Here is an 18,212-nt window from a genome sequence, read left to right as displayed (position 1 = left end):
TGTTTGAAATGAAGAAACACCTCGTACTTTATTACATTATATTTATTGTTACAGAACATTGAAGGTCACTCTGCGTGAATCATTTTCTCTCAAAACAGCAGTTCTTTACAAGCCTGGTGACGTTAGCAGCACTAGCTGCTTGGGTGGTGCAGGAAGCTCGGTTTAATCAGTGAAGTAAGTTATTAAACTACTGTGAGATTCTGTGAGTACATGCACATGGGCTAGCACTCAGTAATATCTACACATTATTGTCTGATGATCATTCAGCAAACCCCACACTGTGCTGTTCATCATTTCCACTAAAATGAATGTAATACAAGGAAGCAGCTGCCAGGAGCACAAAGAGGAAGATTTAGGATGGCAATCCTACTATTTCATTACCAGTATATAAACTCTACCTTATCTATCTGGGTTGAGGCTAAAGAACACAGTTGATCAATAACACCTGACCTTTCTGACAATATCCTTTAATGGTTAATTATGGTTTCATTTTGTGCTCTCATTTACTTTCAAATAAATCTTATCATTAAACTGGAAAATAAAAGAAAGCAAGCAAAAAGATTTAATCATTGGCATTAACAGGTAACTTGGTATTTTTCAACCTGGACCTCATTTTATCATGCTTGTATGTCTAAGTGACTAATGGGAATTTTTTTTTTTTTTAAAGGAGCTATATGTAAGAAATCTAAAGCAAATAGTCATAAAATCCTCCTAATATGTCACCGAGACTAAGGAATAATGTTCATATAACACACTGATCTCACCAACAACAACAGTACAGCCAGAATATTCGCATTTAAAAAAAAATTTACGGTCCGCAAATCATGTTTATGTTTTGAATTTGTGTTTTGGCCTGTTGCGCCACCCACTGCTGTCTACCAGTCACGCAGTCAGTAGAGTCTCAGCTTCAGTTACAGTTACGACTGAGCTACAGCAGCACGGCAAGCAGCATTAGCAGTGTCCTGGTACATAGCATTAGCAGCCGGCTCCTCCGCTGTATCCCGGCAGCAGCGTTAGCAACAGAAAAGCCGGACTTGCTCAAATGGTCCGCTGGAAAACAGAAGATCAAGGACGCGGCGACGTGGCCCTGCCACGGCAGATGCCCGTGGGCAAACAAATCAGTCTCCAGCGTGCCGCTGTCCAGCAACCGCGAATCTGTAGGGGAGGGGGGGTGGACACGACTCGCGGCAGTATTTTGAATTTGAGTGCAGTAACCGTTTTGGCCACATTCTTACATACAGCGCCTTTAATTTGTCCGGTATTAGTGGAGAGGGCTGCAATGTAACCACTCTGGGCAAAATGCACCTTCAGTGTTCACTCGTTAAAAGTGCTTGTTTTTTTGCCACTGACATTTTAAGTGTCTGACAGCTTACGGAAAGGATCACTAAAGAGATTAACATTTTAATTTAAGAGTAAAATCCTTTTTGTTCAGATCCTTTTTGTTTGTCTAGAAACAGCCCTGAGATCGCTAACGCCAAACCCACCAGACTCCATTTAAAGAAACAGAAGCTGACAGAAGCAGTAAAAGTTGACAGAAACAAAATAAAACTCACAAAACTGTCTTGGTTTGACTTTCCACTCAACAATCACCCACTCTGGCTTGGTTGGAATAAAATCTTAAATCACGCAATTAGATGTAAAAAAAAAAAAAAAAAAAAAAAAAAAAAAAAAGGAAAGGAGTGTACAGGCAGCATATTTTCACATCTAACTGGGTGAATAGTATCCAGGCTGAAAAATATAAAAAAATACCAAAGTTAACCTTTAACACTCAAGATTGATAAATTAAAAAACAAATACTCACTGTAGTAAAGAACTGATCATGAAAACCGAATAAATACAAATAAAAATAATCCATTACAATAAAATTAACAGACACTAAAATGATGCAATTAAATTAGAAAAGCTTGAAAATAAATAAATTAATATTTATAGTGCAATTAAAAATGGCAAACCAACTTTTTAACTATTTAAAATCATTTAACTGGAGTTAAACTGGATTAGGTCCAAACATTTAAACCCTTGATAATTTGTATGTTTGAGCATAGTATAAAATCTGAAATGTAAAACATAAATATCTTAAAAGTGTAAACAGAAAGACATTCAAAATATTTTTCAGTCATGTAAACTGTAAACTAAATTAGACCATTAGATAATTGGTCTTAATAATTGCACTGTGCTTGGAGTTTAAAACTGATCATTCTTACACTGCTGACAGTGTTGAAATGTCTCACCATTCTTTACAACTTGTACACATCTCATTTTAGTGGCTCCCTCTTCTCCCTCTTGGTCATTAATGCTTAATTAATACTGAAAACAGGATTCTCTATTAGGAATGTGTTATGCAATTAATCCATGTAGATAAACACAGACAATGTAGACAAACGTTGGCTCGAGGCGAAAAAGCAGTCCCAGAGTTTTTCAGATGCAACAACAACAGATACAACAAAATGAATGTCTTTGGCTCAAAACAAAGACGAAATCTGTGAATTACCTCTGCTTCAGACTGGTGCAGTCTACGAGGTCGCTGTACAGTCACTGTCACGTGATAACAGTATTGTTGGGGTGCTGGTTTAAAGCACACCGGATGAAGTTATGGTCCATTTGATGTATGTACAAAACATGTAGCTTGAGGCTGCACTGTTGAACTCAAAATGAGGGTGGAGGACGGCTCCTGTGGCGGCGCTGATGCTCCTGGTTTAAGGCATCATAGTTTACTGATGTGCCTGCGACCTGCAGTGACAGACAACAAAGTACAAATAAACACAGGAGGAGGACAATTTGCCACCACTCTACAGTATTCACAGCACGTTCACATACCTGCTATGGCTCACTCTCCACTGTCACAGAAACTGTCTGGCCTCCTTCTGTAAGGAAACAGTGAGGACATGAGACATTTCAGGGAGTGTTTAATGGTTGACTTTTGAACAGTAGTTACAAAAAACAAGGAAAATGTGAGAACAACAAACCAGTTTTGTCTTTACTGTCTTCCGTTGTGTGTTGTATACTGTTACCAAGCTCACAAGGGTTGGCCTCCCCATCAGCAAGGCTGTAATTAAAGTTGCATTAGAGATTAACACCCAGCAAACAAAACTGAAAGAAAACAGATTAAATATTTGGGGGATAAAAGAAAAACAATACTAGCCTTTTGCCATTCTGCTGGAGGACACTGTTTGCTTGTTCAGGATCTATGTGTACCAATCTGGTAACAAAGGAATGCCCGTCTCCCAGACTGATAAGAAAGAGATAGACACAGAATGTTAGCATTAGGTGGATTCAAGGTCAAGTTTTAACTCCACTGAAATAGCTGAAAATACAGAGCTCATTGGAGTTGCAGGGGACCTATAAAGCTTTACTTATTTTTTGGATTTCTTTATCATCTGCTCCAGGCATGCTACTGCAAATCTTTACATAGCCTACACTGCCTCATGTAGCAACATGCTAACGTCACAGAAACATGTCGAGTTGTGAAGAGTTTGGTATAAAGGCCCTGACACACCAAGCCAACAATCGGCTGTTTGTCAAAGTTGGACTGTTGGTGAGCGTCTGCCACCCTGGTGCGGTGTGTCCCGCAATGTTGGTCCTTGTTGGCTTGTTTTTGGCCGAACATGCGTCGGCAACAGTGGGGCCTTTGGTGAATGAAATCACTCTGATCTGTAGTTTAGCTCGGCACACGAGAAGAGAAAAGAAGTGAGAAAAGTAAACAAAGAGCTCCCAAGGGAACATACACATGCTGCATCTTTCACCGCCTGGGGAATGCGAGGTCGGGCGCTACTCTTGTGCGTCCTCTGTGCCAACTTTCAAGGGTGTGGAGGCAGGTTGCTTCTGAGGATGTGGCAATAACCAGCTCCGTCTCATAGCCTACTTATCAGCAATCTTAAGTGCAGAGCTGATCTTCTTTCAGGTGTTTTATAGTGTATGAGGCCAAAAATGGACAGATGTAAAGCTTTGGCAGCCCTGCACTAAAATGATTAACTTCTCCTTCATATTTACCACAGACTGATATTAATGGAAGACAGAAGAGCTATCTGCTGGCTCTGTTTGGTTCTTTGCTTGCAGCCATAGCACTCTGAGAAGTAGGCACTTGGGAATGCATGTGCGCTGTGACTGCATTGCTCTGGCGTTTGAGCACACATACCACTCTTCTACATTGAAAACAATGAATTTGAAGGCATGTGTACAGTCAAGAGGTAGTGAGACTAAAACAAACTTGTCATGTAAGGTGAGATTATTTTTCCTTTGCCACTGAGCTCTTTAGCAGAAGCATTTCGTGACGGTTTGTGTTATTGTTCACTGGTGCACGATAAATATGCTTTGTTCTTTCAACACCAGATTGTGTTGTTAACGTGCTAACTGGCTAACCGGCTTCCGTTTTTGAATGAGGATAATAGACTACCACCGTCTGCTGGTGTGGAGAGTTACAGCCTCACACAGCTGTAGAATGTAAGTGCTGGCTGACAGTCTGCTGTAGCCTTTGCGGTGTGTTCATGTGCATCACTGTGATTGCTAAGGTGATTTGTGGCTGCAGTTATATCAGGTCAAAGTAGACTCACCTTGAAAAAACAGGAAACAACCAGTACTTCCCTTGGTCTCCAAACACCTCAGCTACATTTCGGCTAAAGCCCAGCGAAAACCCGTTTTTATCTGGACCATTTGTGAACACAGGAGCTCTAAACGCCTCTGAAAATAGATGTAATATATAGTTAGTCAGTCAGAGGTGATTTTCTAAAATTATGTAATCGAAGTTGAATTAAATTCCATTTTTATTTATGGCTACCTATAGTGGTCCTGTTCTTACCTATAGTGGTCCTGTTCTTTCCCACAAGCCACAGATGGTAGCTGAGAAGTGACAGGATGCTGATAAAGAACAGGGCCGCCACGAAAAACAGAAACAAGATGTGGAATTTGGCGTGCGTGTCAGCCAGTTGTTTCTTCAGAGGGGGAAAGGAGAACAAAAGTGTCAGTCTTGTCAGTCTGCAAGAAGATTTCCTGTTCTCGTGTCAAGTCATCTTTACCCAACAACTGACTGTGGTACAGTGGTCAACATTTTATTGTTATTGTACAACATCCCACCTTTGCACAGGACTGTATCTTAGTACTAGTATTTTTTTTTTTTTTTTTTGCTATAACACAATATACTCCTTCACTGCTGGAGTGTGTGACAGAGGCCATTGTCTCCTGCAACGCAGTATGCTGAAGAGGATCTCCTGATAAGTGATCACATGACACACTTGTGCACCACAGTGACACTTTGTAAACCAACTGCTCAGTATCTTACAAGGCAGTCCTCACATGACTCACCACAGCCTGACTGCACTACATGTTTCAAATTAATTCAGCAATTAATGATACTGTCAATTAGAGGATATGTACATAAGAGGAAGTTTCTGTACTCACAGTCCAGAATTTGATGAAATACTGGATGACTGTGGCACAAATGACTGCACAGTAGAGTGAAGCATAGGCCAAGAACAAGACAAAGTACTTGTAGTTTGAGAATCCAACACAGTTATTCACCCTGAAAGAAAACAAAACAGAAACATGAGACGGAAAGTGATGCTTATCTCTCTTATCTCTTCATGTAGAGGAAACTGATCTTTTTCTGACAGACAGCACAAGAAACCAACTTCATCATGATCATGGTGGAATAAAAAGAACAACCTAAATGTATAATTAAATAAAAAAATAGCCTACCAGGGGCAGTGATGGTCCATTTTCAACACACACCTTGAAGAATGAGAATAAGGGAAAACATGTGTCCATCAGTACCATTTATAGGATGTTATATGTTCGACAATTTGTTGATCCAGTTACCCAGAAGCACTTACAGTACAATGAATGATGTAGATGTCAGAAAATACACAATGGTCAATATTTAAAAAAGAAGTATGACTTTATGTGTATACGTTGTATATTCTAATTCAGATAACAAAAGCAAGTGAAATTTTGGTTTAAAACCAGCAAAGACATACAGTCTGTTTAACCATTTATTGTCTTATTTCTCAACAGCAACGAATTTGCATTTTCTCTTCACTTCCTATTACCAGAAATTGTGGTTCATGTTTACTTGCAGCCAGAAATAACAACCTATAGATGTTTAGGAACAGTGAAATCGTAGCACTGCTTCTTCTAGGAAAACAAACAAAAATGTAAATGATGAGCCTTAATTATAGTGTGTACACTTAAAAAACACTCACATCTCACAGGTGGAGCAGTGATGGCAGCGGTCGGGTTTGACTACTTGGCAGTGGTCGCAGTATCTGATGGCTTTATAGAGAAAATGAAAGCAGAATTAGTGCTGTATCACGATTACATGGCACCATCACCATCAAGGTGTATGTGAGGTAGCTGGTATTTAAATAAAATAAGAATTTGAGGTGTATTTCTCTGCATTCACTTCTCCTTTGTTTAGAAATTCCCTGCTCTTTTAATGTTTCAAACAAAAGCTGACCATCTCCATCACTTAATAATTCTTTAAGCTGATTAAAGACTAAATATAAACATGAGGGCATCATTTTTTATAGTGTCTTTTCAAATGTCCCTGTGAAACAGAGTACGTGAGAACAAGACTGTTAATGAACAGAGGATATGTGTGTAGCCCGCAGAGACAACGAGGTGCACCTGAGTCCAATTAACCCTCCTGCTAGATGCAGCGTTGTAAACACAACACAAATGAGCCTGACATGCATTAGCAGGAAATGGCGAAGAGTACTTCCTTTTAAAAAAGATATAATCAGTGTTGCTCTTTTATCTAAAAAGGGAAGACACAGTGTAGCAACAGAGTTATGCAATGTCACACGTAAGGCAATGGTGACAACAGTAAAACAGTTACTTAAAGGGATACTTTTCCGATTTTTAACCAAGCAGCCACCTCCAGAGCTAAAAACCTGAGCCAACACCTAAGTGCCAAAAACTGCTGATCCATAAACGGCCACTGGAAGCAAGGAAAATCCCCAAGGATCCAGCCCTTGCTCCTCAACAGCTCCAGCCTTTCACCCAAATATGTGGTGCTTCTCAAAGTCAAGGAAGGATCCTTAAACAGCTGAATTTCAAGGACGCTGCATCATCGAATCCTACTGAAAAGGAATGCTCCAATGTCAAGGATCCTTCGAATTCTACTGAGGACTGAGTCCTTCCTTCAGAGAATGCAGGCAGGGCCTCTTCAATGACACCCATCTGGGCACTCACTAGCCTGTTCCAATGTGTGTTCAACAAATGCCCCCCCCCCCCCAAAAAAAAAAGACAAGATGGTGACAGACAAAACGCCAAACTCGAGGCTTCAAAACCAAAAGCTGACTGTAGCTACATCCATTATTTTTACAGTCTATGTTTTCAACCGGCTTTGTATTGTAACAGAGCAGGTAGTATGTGTAAATGACTTGTGTTCAGCTTCCCGCCATCTTACCATTTCCCAGATCTGCCTGGTCATTTGCGAGTAAAAAACAAAAACCCTGATGATGAAAAGATTTTTGCTGGCTCTTTGGTTGTTGTTCAAACCACAGATTGTACTTGCTTGAAAACATTCTGTTTTATACCAGCCGCCATCATGAGAACTTCCAAAAAGTGCCCCAGTTTCTTAAGTATTTGCATCTGTCTACTGCATAGACAGTCCTGCTTTGTGAAAAGACCCTCTTTCCAGCAGTGACATACTTCTTAAACAGAGTTTGCCCTGTTGGTCTGCTTTAAAGCAACTACTGGGCATTGAAATAGGAAGCGAACCATAGTTAGTTTTGATGCTGTGGTAAAAGCCTCACCTCCTCCTGCGGTGCGTGTATACACAGGTAGATTCCTCGCCACTTTCTTCAGAATCTCCTGTTGCATCTCAGCTCGCTCCTCTCTCTCATAGAGTTCCTTCTCTGCTCTGGGAAGACCGAACTGACAAGAGGAAAACAGACTGGAGTCAGGAACAGACCAGCAAAAGACTCACTGTATATAAACTTGTATTGGATAGTTTACTATGTGTGTATATTCACCAAATCCTCCCTTCTGAACATAAAAATAAAAGTGTTCATGGGAAATCTTTTTTTCTCGGCTTACCGCATTCGAGGGGCCGGTTGGTTTGGACCCGATAGTTTTCCAGTAGGACCATATAAACATGCCGAGGACAATGTGAAAGATGACCAAATAACTGACTGTTGAGAGAAAGGAAACATTAGATTTGCAGCTACATTTGCATCTCTGACATAATTTTTGCCATAAATGATCAACATGAGAGGAACTGTAGATTTCGCTTACTTCGTTCTGCATTACCTGGGATCGTATCTAGATAAGGCAGAGAAAAAAATATATTAGTGAGCAGTCATGAAAATCCTAAGAATGCATGACTACACATCCCCCACCATACACACTCACACACACCACCCCTTTCTCACACCATGTGGCAGCAGCCTGGCACGGCCAGCAGTGACCCACCCATAACAGAGAGCTTTGTTTAAGCAGCAGGGATGTCCCTGTGCTGACCGCTGAGTTACAGACATAAGTACAGTGCGACTACATGCTGATATAGTACAATCAGTTCTAGGCTAAAACTATAAGAAACCTACTCTGAGTGTGGAGGCAGTGCATATCAGGGCACTCACAACTAATCAACATCTATCTGTTAAAACATACAATCAATACTAATGTACCTGAATTGCCTTTAGATCTGTTTAAGATTGGATGATCACATCTTATTATGAAATACAAGTCAGAAATCATGTCCTGTACTGAATGAGTCAGTTTGTTTCTGTGGTTTTGGGTGCATCTACGATAGCCAAAGTTTATGTGAAGATGGGTTTGGTAGCTTGCTATTAGACAGTAAAACACAAGCCTCTCAGTGCATTTTCCCATAGACAATAAATAACATAAAATGCATCATGCGCTTAAATTATACAGTAATTCCTCATTATGTTATAATTTTTACAGCTGGCCCCCAAGGTTTATCCATTATCACTCAAACAACAATTTTAAAAAATGATTAACTATCATTGTATTTGTTAAATATCAACTTGTGTTCAACTGAGATTAAAATATATACATATATGCAATATGTAGCCTACATTGGAAACAACACAACACCAGGAAATAAACCCCATTTATAATTTAACTATGTGTTTAAAACCGTGAAAATAATGTGTACCATTAAAGGAGCTTTTCAATTAGAGAGCTAACTTGTCCATTCATTTACAATACACTGCACATTACAACAAAAATAAGTTTTATTTATTTTTTTAATTTTTTTTTAATAAACACTTTTATCCCAGTTAACTGGCTTTTTAAAATTCCTGTTGCCAGGTGCATTACAGCAATCATGGTGAAGTTATTAATTATTCCTTGATGACTACACAAGTCTCTCTCAATCTAACTGAAAAGTTGCCCGATTATTATAACGTTATAGACGTAACTATCATGAAGTAAAGCATGTAAGTCAACGGTTAAACAATCTGAAACAAATTACGTAGTGTAATATTTCCCTGATGTTTAAACGCATGTATACGGTATGCAGCCTGGGGATGATTTTAAATCTCCAACTAGCTTATTAAAGTTGGCAGCCCTGAACTGTCAACACAAACAGATATTCGCTCCGCAATGGCGATAAATACTTATGAAAGTGGATGTACTTACAAACACAAAGCTCCACAACATAAGCGTAATAAGACCAACCGACAACCAGGTTGATAAACAGGACAGGTACCCAGTTTAGAGCCCGTTTACAGCACCTCAGTGCATGAGAGGGCGCCATCTTTAATCCGTATGGGACATTAGCTGGCGGTGACGTTATTTCCATGGTATTAAATGAGCGAGCCAAAGATGATACAAGACCAAGATAGATACCTAAGACCACGGCGCTCTGGAACAACCGCCCGTGTTTTTAAAGGTCCCGCGCGTGATTTTATTATAACTTTAACGCTTGGTTGATAAATTGCACACATGAGACTGCTTTGTTTTGACTACAAACACAGCAACAAATATAAGTGATGCCCTGTCAAGAGTAGCTTACTTTTAAACGTACCAATCAACCATCACAGGACACTACAGTGACTCATCTTGCATCTTAGCATCTTTGTTTGACTGTGTAAATAAATGCTTTCTTTAACCATAGGCTGTTTTCTTGACTTTTTATATCAGGATTTAGAACATATTGAATGGTTAAAAAAATGAATTCATAGGAAGATAAAAAGAAAATGTACCTAGAAATAATTTCAGTGATTTAAAGTACCCAATGTCAGTTTAAAGACTTCAATTTAAATCTGCATTAATTGAATTATTTTTGGCCACACGGGGGCAGAGGAACTCCACAACAAGTTGAAAGCTCAGCATCTGTTATAATATTAGCTTATGATAAACACGTTACAGCATCCTCCCAGGCTGAAAAATTAAGCCAATTAACTGCAAAAACTGCAGTTGAATTTTATTTTTATAATTTACTCATTTACATTTTAGTAAGGTCCAAAGCTATGCATATGTAAGGGTGGGGCTGCTTGAGTGACAGGCTGTCTGCAACGTGTTTTCACAGTCAGATCCACCCTTGCTCCTCCACAGCTCCAACCACTCATTCAAATATGGCCACTTCTGGCTCCAAAAAAACAGAGATGCCCATGGCCGAAATACCAAACTTGCAGCTTCAAAACAGCAGTCCACAAACCAATGGATGATGTCACGTTAGTTACTTCCATCATTTATACAGTCTATGGGACACAGGAGCATTTATATGGGATCGTGCAGTGTTTCCAGCTACGTGATGAATGTAAGTCCAATATTTACACTCCTTTTAGCTCTGTTTTGGACTCCACCAACTCCTTAGCTGCTAGATGTTCTTTTATCATGCATAGAAACTTTGTCTGCTGTTTAATGCTGGGCAGGCATCATACAGGTGGTTTATTAGAGCTTTTTTTTTTTTTTTTGCTAAAAACAGCTGTCAACTGTTGCTGGAAACTAGTTTCACGAAAGCTGATTTTTCAGGTCGTAAAACCAATTTTAAAAAAGCTAAAAACGATGTGTGTGTATATCACTACAAGTGACACCCTTCACACTGGTAATTTGATTTAGCCCAACTTCGTAAGCACCCATTTTAGCAATATTCAGCCACCTCCCAAACTTTTTACTCCATGTAGGACATTAAATGACATGGACATCAGGGTTGACTTTAAGTCTGACATAAATATATCTCAATAATATTCATTTACAGGCATTTAATTCGTTGCATCCCATTACATTTACATGCTGTGCTGCCTCTACTGCAAATACTGTCAGTTGTCTGGCTGCTTTTATGATGCATAAAGTGATAGCTTTGTGTCATAGCTTTTTTGATGTAATGGAGATAGAAAGAGAGTGAGAAGGGAGGATCCAGATCCCACTGAGACACGGGAGATCTCTGAAGCTCCGAATCTCACCGGGCCTGTTCTGCCACTTGCCCTGCGGGCATTCTCTGGGGTACCTGCACAGACAAGCAAAGGCCATCCAGGCCATCTATGCACTGACTGTAGCCACTAGGCACACCACAAGGTTTGAGCACAGAGTCACTTACATGTGGCTGAGGTGATGCCACAACTTCAGCTCTATGGCGTCTAACCAGGCATCAGAGCTCCTCATGTCTCTTGCAGCGGGTGAAATTAAGGGAAGCTTTAATAATGCCAGTCACAGCAGCTCTTTTTATTAGTAACAGAAAATTTAATGATCTAAGACGTCAGGAGAATACTGTACTTCAAAAGACAAAACTATACTCTTCCCTCAATATTGCAGCTTGGCAAATATGAAGATAAAGCATCCCACATTTATTACACAGCATCCCAAATATGCTTTCCAGGGCAGATCTCAATTTCTGTTTCAGGAGACACAGACATTCCCATCAGTGCATGCATTGTGCACATTTAAGTACAAGCATATGTTTTGTTTTTGTTTTTTTATGAATTGATGAAGTTATTGTATTCAGATTCCTATAGAGGCACTTTAAATGTGTGTCATGTATTTAGACATATTGAAAAGTAACAGATGACAAAAGACAAATAACATCTGAGGAAATTTGAATGTCTTTTCCATTTATTTTCAGTGAAGAAACATTATGTACATTGTGATATATTGCACTTGAATAAACCAGTAAATACTTCCTTGTCATTGGTTAATTTAATTGATAACCTCATTTGACACATTATGAACCAGGTTATTGACCAACAGCCTGTAAGGAGACCAACAAAAAAGATCAAACCAAGATGACCTTATTGTACATGTTCACTGAGTGTGGATGCAGCTTTGAGAGAGGAGCGTGTGGTCTTCTTAGGTGAAGAGGGGGAGGAAGGAGGGGACAGAGAGGAGGGGGAGGCAGAGGCTGAGGCGGAGTCAGGAGAAACAGACCGTCTTCTGGTGGGACTGCTGCTGGGGGAGCCGCGGGGCGAGGAGTAAGGTGAAAGGGCCTGCAGCATACGGCCACTGCGTTCCTGAATCGCATGCTAAACAAGGAAAGAGACAGAGGAAAGTTTTAACGAGTTGTAATGTTGTGCTCAGTTGTTTACTCACTTTTAGGTTTGGGCAGTATCAAGGTATAAAAGTATAGTAGAGTATTTAGAAATCCTGGCCATTTGATTTTCAATACCATCAAAAATACAGATGCTACTCTTTCTAATAAACTAATACAAAGATGTTGTACGGAGGCAATGTAGTGCACATAACATGCCACTAGAGGTCGGTCTCTTCCGGTGGTACAGCAGCTGAGCTAAGAAAAATGGGGACTGTAAGTTGTGGGGATAATGTCACAAGACTGTAAACAGCCAGTCAGAGATAAATAGCAGGGAAAAACAGTGATAGAGCAACCATATTTTCAAATCTAACTCACGTTGTTTGATAGAGAAAATATAGGTGTATGAATATTTACTTTCTTGACATTTTGTGACAGTTTCTTAGGCTGAAAAAGTTAAGAGAGCCTGTGGAACGCAGCAGACTCGCCACCCAAACTACAGGGCACGCAACAGTTGTTAGGTTGACAGTGGCCATTTGGAAAATTTTAAAATACCACTCAATCATAGACAATGTCATAGCCTACATGCCACTATGAATTCTATCACCAGCGGCTCAGCTTTTACATTTTTTTTGTTTAACACAAATACCGTCATATACTGTATACTCTGGTGAAATTCCTAGGAAGTTTTAAATTGCAGGCTCGGTAAACTAGAATTTTAAATCCTTTCCCAATGTTGCGTCAGGTAATTGCCTATGTTGCCTGTGTTAGTGTATATATGACATATTTGTGGTTATGACTATTATGTACTATTTTTTGGCAAGACACGGTGACTTACTGGAGTCTCCTGGTAACCACACAGTAACAACAAGACTTGAGCAAATTACATAACTTCTATATATTTTTCTATAAAACAACAAATTTAATGTAATGTTAATGTGGATTAATATAAAAGTGAACATGCCCAGGCTCCATCAGGTCCAAAAAGCTCCAGGAAGTTGCCAATGAATTCTCGTGACTTCTCTTCCCACTTGTGGATGAGGTCTTGACTCTTCTCTTCCACTCTGTAGACAAAGTGTTTGGACTTTTCCTCCACTGTACGGACCGTCTCTTTCATCTTGTCCACCTGCTCCTGCAGACGGTATTTCTTCTCCTGTAAGTAAGAGACAAAGCAAGTTATCATAAGTACATCTCTGATATTATTTTCTGTAGTGTTCATTAAAAACAATTCAATATTAATTTTTTGTCATTCAGTAAAAAATAATTTCACTAACATTAATGAATCCAACATTCAGTTCTCGAGCTGTGTAGCCTCTTTGCAGGTTGCGTCGAACATAGATGTCATAGTCACGGACGATTCGAGTGATCAGATCAGATGTGGAGATGCCTTCTGTCCTCTGAGTGGCCACAAACATCCCTGACATTAAAACATAAATTCTTATAACTAATGTGAGAAATTACAGAGGAAGAATTCACTATATCTATTCATATCTTCACCTGCTTCCTTGATGTGTTTATAAACATCGTGTGATCCAGCAGAGGTGTAAGGGATGTCGTCATGGGCCACAAAGTCAATCTGTAAGCGCAATATTACAGTATTCAGACTGACTGAACACCAGATACCTTTGCTCTTGTCACTGTATGACATTGTGAGAAGCTGTTTGTGCAATGACTGCGTGATCTTTGACCTTATGTTTCTTGAGGAACTCTGCGGAAAGGGTCCAGGGAGCGTCTCGCACCACCTCGTCAACGTAACGGCAGTGCCTCAGGGCTTCGTAGCGTTCATCCTCTGTCATCACTGTGTAACCCTTAAACTTGTGGGTGAGCTCGTCACTGCAGACTAAAGACAGAGATCTGGATTTAGTATTAAGGGATAGTAAGGGTTAATATGGAATAAGTAAACTGGAATAAACCACTTAAAGAGCCATAAGATTTTTGTCCTATTCAGGCCATTTTGTTTAAAGATTAGGATTCGTGTTTAGCAGTGTGTTTTCCTGCATCAGAGGGAGTGAGAGCCATACTTTACCTCCTACTATCAGGTATGTGTTGGGGAAAACATTTTTGGCCTGCATTAGAGCTCGAGCATGCCCCGAATGGAAAAGATCAAAGATCCCATCGGCGTAGACTCGCACTGGACGATGAGCTACAAGATAAGAATTGTGATAAACACGTTTTTAAATACCAGCGTAACGCTACAAAAATCACTTTCTTTGTTCTGTTATCTATAGAGATTTACTGATGTGGTATTTTGAAGTTGATGCCAATATCTGACCAGCCACTTCTAATCTGTTGCTAACTCTTTGGTCAAATGGCGTGACACATTCCTGAAGGAAAAGATCATAATAATACCAAACCAACTGTCAATCAATTAAGTAGCAATAAAACCATATTGCACTTATACTAATATCACGTTGCACAGCTGATATCAGAATCAGAATCAGAAATACTTTGTTGATCCCCGAGGGGAAATTGTTGTGTTACAGGTGCTCCTTGCAAGAGAGGAAAGATATATGAAAATATAAGAAACTGCAACAATAGTATTTACAAATATATAGTTAAAATAAACAGGAATTATCAACAAAAATAAAAAGTGAATTGTAACCTAAACAAGATTATTTACACAAACAGAATATATACAGTCAGGGTGAAATGGGGTTATTGCACAAGTTACATTAGATCATTGCATATTGCAGCTGATACCAACATACTGAAGCATCTGGAGTCAGCAATTCTCCTGCTAGCCTTCCCTGATTCGTTGCTGCCACCAGCTGAGACTGACAAGAGGACACTGAGTTGCATGACGTTAATGAGCGATGATAACAAAAACTATAGAGAAGTGTGACCTGGTGTGCCCCTTCGTGCTTGGGCAAGGGTCAGCTTTTCATGGGGGACCTCTGATTCACAACCTGTAGACTTGGCAAAAGCAGCTGGTTCCCGGAGAGCCTGAATACAGAGAGAGTAGAGGAAAACAAAAACCACATGTTCAACTTGATTAAATACTTTCCAGTTTAGTTCATCCATCTCCTAAACATCTTATCCTGCACAGGGTCTCATTGTGCATTAAGTGACAGGTAAAGTTCAAACTAAACAAGCTGTTACAGCTGTTACATACAGACATGCATAGTCATACTTGCATTCATGCCTAAGGGCAGTTGTACAGTTCCAGTTTACCTAGCCTGCATGTATTTGGAGTGTGTGGGAGGACAGGGGTGTTGCTGGGAGTTATGTGGCATTTGAAATACGCAGGAAATCAAAAACAAACAGTGTGGGAGGACCGAATACAACAACAGTGTTATTGCAGAATTATAACAAAGCAGTTAAGAGTGTAGATTTCACTTCAGTATTGAGGGACACACGCATATAAAACAGGGGTTTGGAGGTCCTCTGCTAGAGATTTCTGAGCATCAAACACTTAATTCCCATACATTATTGTGATAATTTATGCACCAATTTGTGCCTTTTCTGCATCAATTTATGGAGTAAATGTTTTAACTGGGTGGGGTGGGGGGTGAATGTAGCCTGGTAAGACCGTCCTGAGGGCGTGAGCTCAACATTCTGTCTCACTCTCTGTATCAGTCTGCATTTGGTGCCGCCCCAAACACTTTCCAGAAATTAAAATCCAATCGGGGCCAATCAGGAACTGCATTGTAGTTGATGCAATACAATGCAGGCCGCAGCTTGCAGAACAGTAATGGTGGCTCCTGAAGCAACAAACACTAACTCTAACATAGGTAGAGTAAACACAGCAATAAGTGAAGTTACTGCAGAAACAGAGTCAGTAACAACAAAATGCACTCATGGAGTTACTCGAAGGAAAATATATTTTCGCCATTCTTTCAACTGAATTTTGCAAAAGCTTCATTTATCAACTGGTTCCATCGGTGATGAAGATGTTCCCCAGTGTTTTGTGACGCTGATTGGAAGAATGAGTTTGTCTATCAAGGCAAGAACTCCTGCCCGATGAAAGTGTTTGGGGCAACACCGGGTTCAGACTGATACAGTGAGCGAAACAGAATGTTGAGCTCATGTCATCAAGATGGTCTTACCAGTCTAGGACAAAATTAAGACGGGCTTGTCCCCTACTTGTTCCCTAGTCATCATTTTCCCAGGAGATACCCATACCCAGTAACTTCAGACTCCAACAGTGAAAGCGAGGCTTATAGGGCACCAGCCTGAACACTAAATGGTTTCGTTATTCATTATTCTACAACCATTGCACTGTGAAATCATAATTTACTTTCTAATGATGCGTTAAACCAAAAGCTTGTTTGTTTCCAACTTAATAAAACATAAAGTATTACAAATCTCCCTAAATTCGACATAGTAAAAAAAAAAAAAAAAAAAAGATATTGAAGCTTTGATTAAATCATTAAGACAGATGTGAAGAATCTCAGCGCTCCACATGTCATGGACTTTGTGTCGTGTGTAGATACATATATGTAGCTTTATCTGCTGTGTTGTAAGGTACACTTTGAACTCTGATGCTGCTCATATGTCTGGTGTTTCCTGTATTAAACTACAACTAGTGTTCCTGTTTAAGTTTTGAAATGATCAGTGCTTTGTGAATGCTTCTGAATTTATCTGTCCATGCCTCTAATTTATTTTACTCTTAGTCTTTATAGTTAGCAAAGCATTAGCAAGTTTACACCTTCAGGTAAGAAGTCAACATACATGCAGGTTTCCACATAGGAGACACAAATGTTATATGTTAATGTGCACTTATATGCACTTACATTTTATACTATATGACTCACATTTATTTGTAACATTTACAGCACTGAAAACTGATTACTCAATATCACTTCAGATTAATCAAGTATCGCTGCACTATATTGACGACATAGCATGAGTCATCGCTACATCGTCCCACCCAGATAATCAGTTAACTCTCCACTCCCTGACACAAGTGAAATAGCCATAGAGGGATAGTTTATTTCTGTAATATTCAAAGCTTGTCACATTAAATACAATGTAGGTCTGACATACACTTGTGTGTTCTCATTTCCTGTGTCTTTACAAGGAAAGCCCAAAAACACACATCTAAGACAACCAGAATCTTCTTTATGGCACATATAGTTCTCATATTATTAGTAGTATTTAAATTGTAAGGACAAATATGGTGGCCGTGATCATAGAGCAGACAGAGTAGGACTCACCCTACGAGAGCCTCCTCTTTGGTTCCGTGGGGTCTGTTGTTGCTGGACGTTGTTGCCTCGGCCTCGTCTCCTTCCAGCCATCCTGTACGCTCTACTCTCTGGTCTTCCAACAACGCCACTGCACCTATCTGCCGCTCCTCTCGGCTGGCTTTACTGGTGTGTACGCGAGGAAATTTCTAAGCCGGTGTGTGTTTTAAAGTATACATCCCAGGGGCCTGCCTGACCCTGATGACAGGAGATGTAGTGGGCAAAGTTCAAGCCACTCTGGTAGTAAAGTTGTCTACTCAGAAATGTAGATTGCACTTCATTAAGAACTGTGAGGACTTTCTCTTCCTTTATGTGGTGACATGGAAGCTTGTAGCAACAGGATGGTGTATGCAATGTTTCTGTAAACTCCATAAACTGTATGAAAACAGTCAAGCAAGAAGTTAATGTGAAGACTGCTCATGTTTTGAAACATTTCTCACATTTCCTTTCGGGCTGTGACATGTAGAGAATAGAGGCTGCTAATAATGTAACATTTCGTGCGTAGAGGAGCTAGATAAGATGAAATAAAAAGTTGAGTGTGTGCCCAGAGCTTTGACAGCAGCAGCCTTTGGAACCAAACACAGAGGGACAATGTGTTCCCA

At 39.9% G+C, this 18,212-nt stretch overlaps 2 protein-coding genes across 2 annotated transcripts; both read right to left on the bottom strand.

Moving 5' to 3' along the window:
* Positions 1 to 1,646: 1,646 nt before the first annotated feature.
* On the bottom strand, positions 1,647 to 9,746 carry zdhhc20a (zinc finger DHHC-type palmitoyltransferase 20a). Its single transcript, XM_049592021.1, has 13 exons — positions 9,601 to 9,746; positions 8,233 to 8,259; positions 8,035 to 8,129; positions 7,752 to 7,872; positions 6,195 to 6,264; positions 5,692 to 5,724; positions 5,395 to 5,515; positions 4,796 to 4,928; positions 4,551 to 4,677; positions 3,143 to 3,229; positions 2,967 to 3,046; positions 2,818 to 2,864; positions 1,647 to 2,730 (listed from the first exon to the last, which is right to left on the bottom strand). The coding sequence occupies exons 1-12, from the start codon at positions 9,716 to 9,718 to the stop codon at positions 2,821 to 2,823; spliced, it is 1,056 nt and encodes a 351-aa protein (XP_049447978.1). The 5' UTR covers positions 9,719 to 9,746; the 3' UTR covers positions 1,647 to 2,730; positions 2,818 to 2,820.
* A 2,272-nt stretch (positions 9,747 to 12,018) lies between these two features.
* Positions 12,019 to 18,096, bottom strand: pcyt1bb (phosphate cytidylyltransferase 1B, choline b). Its single transcript, XM_049592068.1, has 8 exons — positions 17,584 to 18,096; positions 15,271 to 15,370; positions 14,454 to 14,570; positions 14,116 to 14,267; positions 13,925 to 14,003; positions 13,702 to 13,844; positions 13,392 to 13,580; positions 12,019 to 12,422 (listed from the first exon to the last, which is right to left on the bottom strand). Exons 1-8 carry the CDS (start codon positions 17,662 to 17,664, stop codon positions 12,192 to 12,194), a joined length of 1,092 nt encoding a protein of 363 aa, XP_049448025.1. The 5' UTR covers positions 17,665 to 18,096; the 3' UTR covers positions 12,019 to 12,191.
* Positions 18,097 to 18,212: the final 116 nt, after the last annotated feature.

The sequence above is a fragment of the Epinephelus fuscoguttatus genome, linkage group LG12, assembly GCF_011397635.1.
Source record: "Epinephelus fuscoguttatus linkage group LG12, E.fuscoguttatus.final_Chr_v1".
Taxonomy (NCBI): domain Eukaryota; kingdom Metazoa; phylum Chordata; class Actinopteri; order Perciformes; family Serranidae; genus Epinephelus; species Epinephelus fuscoguttatus.
This window is presented reverse-complemented; position numbering and strand designations above follow the sequence as displayed.

Coding starts and splice junctions, on each gene's coding strand:
- zdhhc20a (XM_049592021.1), bottom strand. CDS start 9,718: ATGGCGCCCTCTCATGCACTGAGGTGCTGTAAACGGGCTCTAAACTGG. Junction 5,516..5,691: donor ATGGACCATCACTGCCCCTG/GTAGGCTATTTT, acceptor GTTTTCTTTCAG/GGTGAATAACTGTGTTGGAT. Junction 3,047..3,142: donor CTCCAGCAGAATGGCAAAAG/GCTAGTATTGTT, acceptor CTTTAATTACAG/CCTTGCTGATGGGGAGGCCA.
- pcyt1bb (XM_049592068.1), bottom strand. CDS start 17,664: ATGGCTGGAAGGAGACGAGGCCGAGGCAACAACGTCCAGCAACAACAG. Junction 15,371..17,583: donor AAAGAGGAGGCTCTCGTAGG/GTGAGTCCTACT, acceptor CTCTGTATTCAG/GCTCTCCGGGAACCAGCTGC. Junction 12,423..13,391: donor TTGGACCTGATGGAGCCTGG/GCATGTTCACTT, acceptor TTCCTTGTTTAG/CATGCGATTCAGGAACGCAG.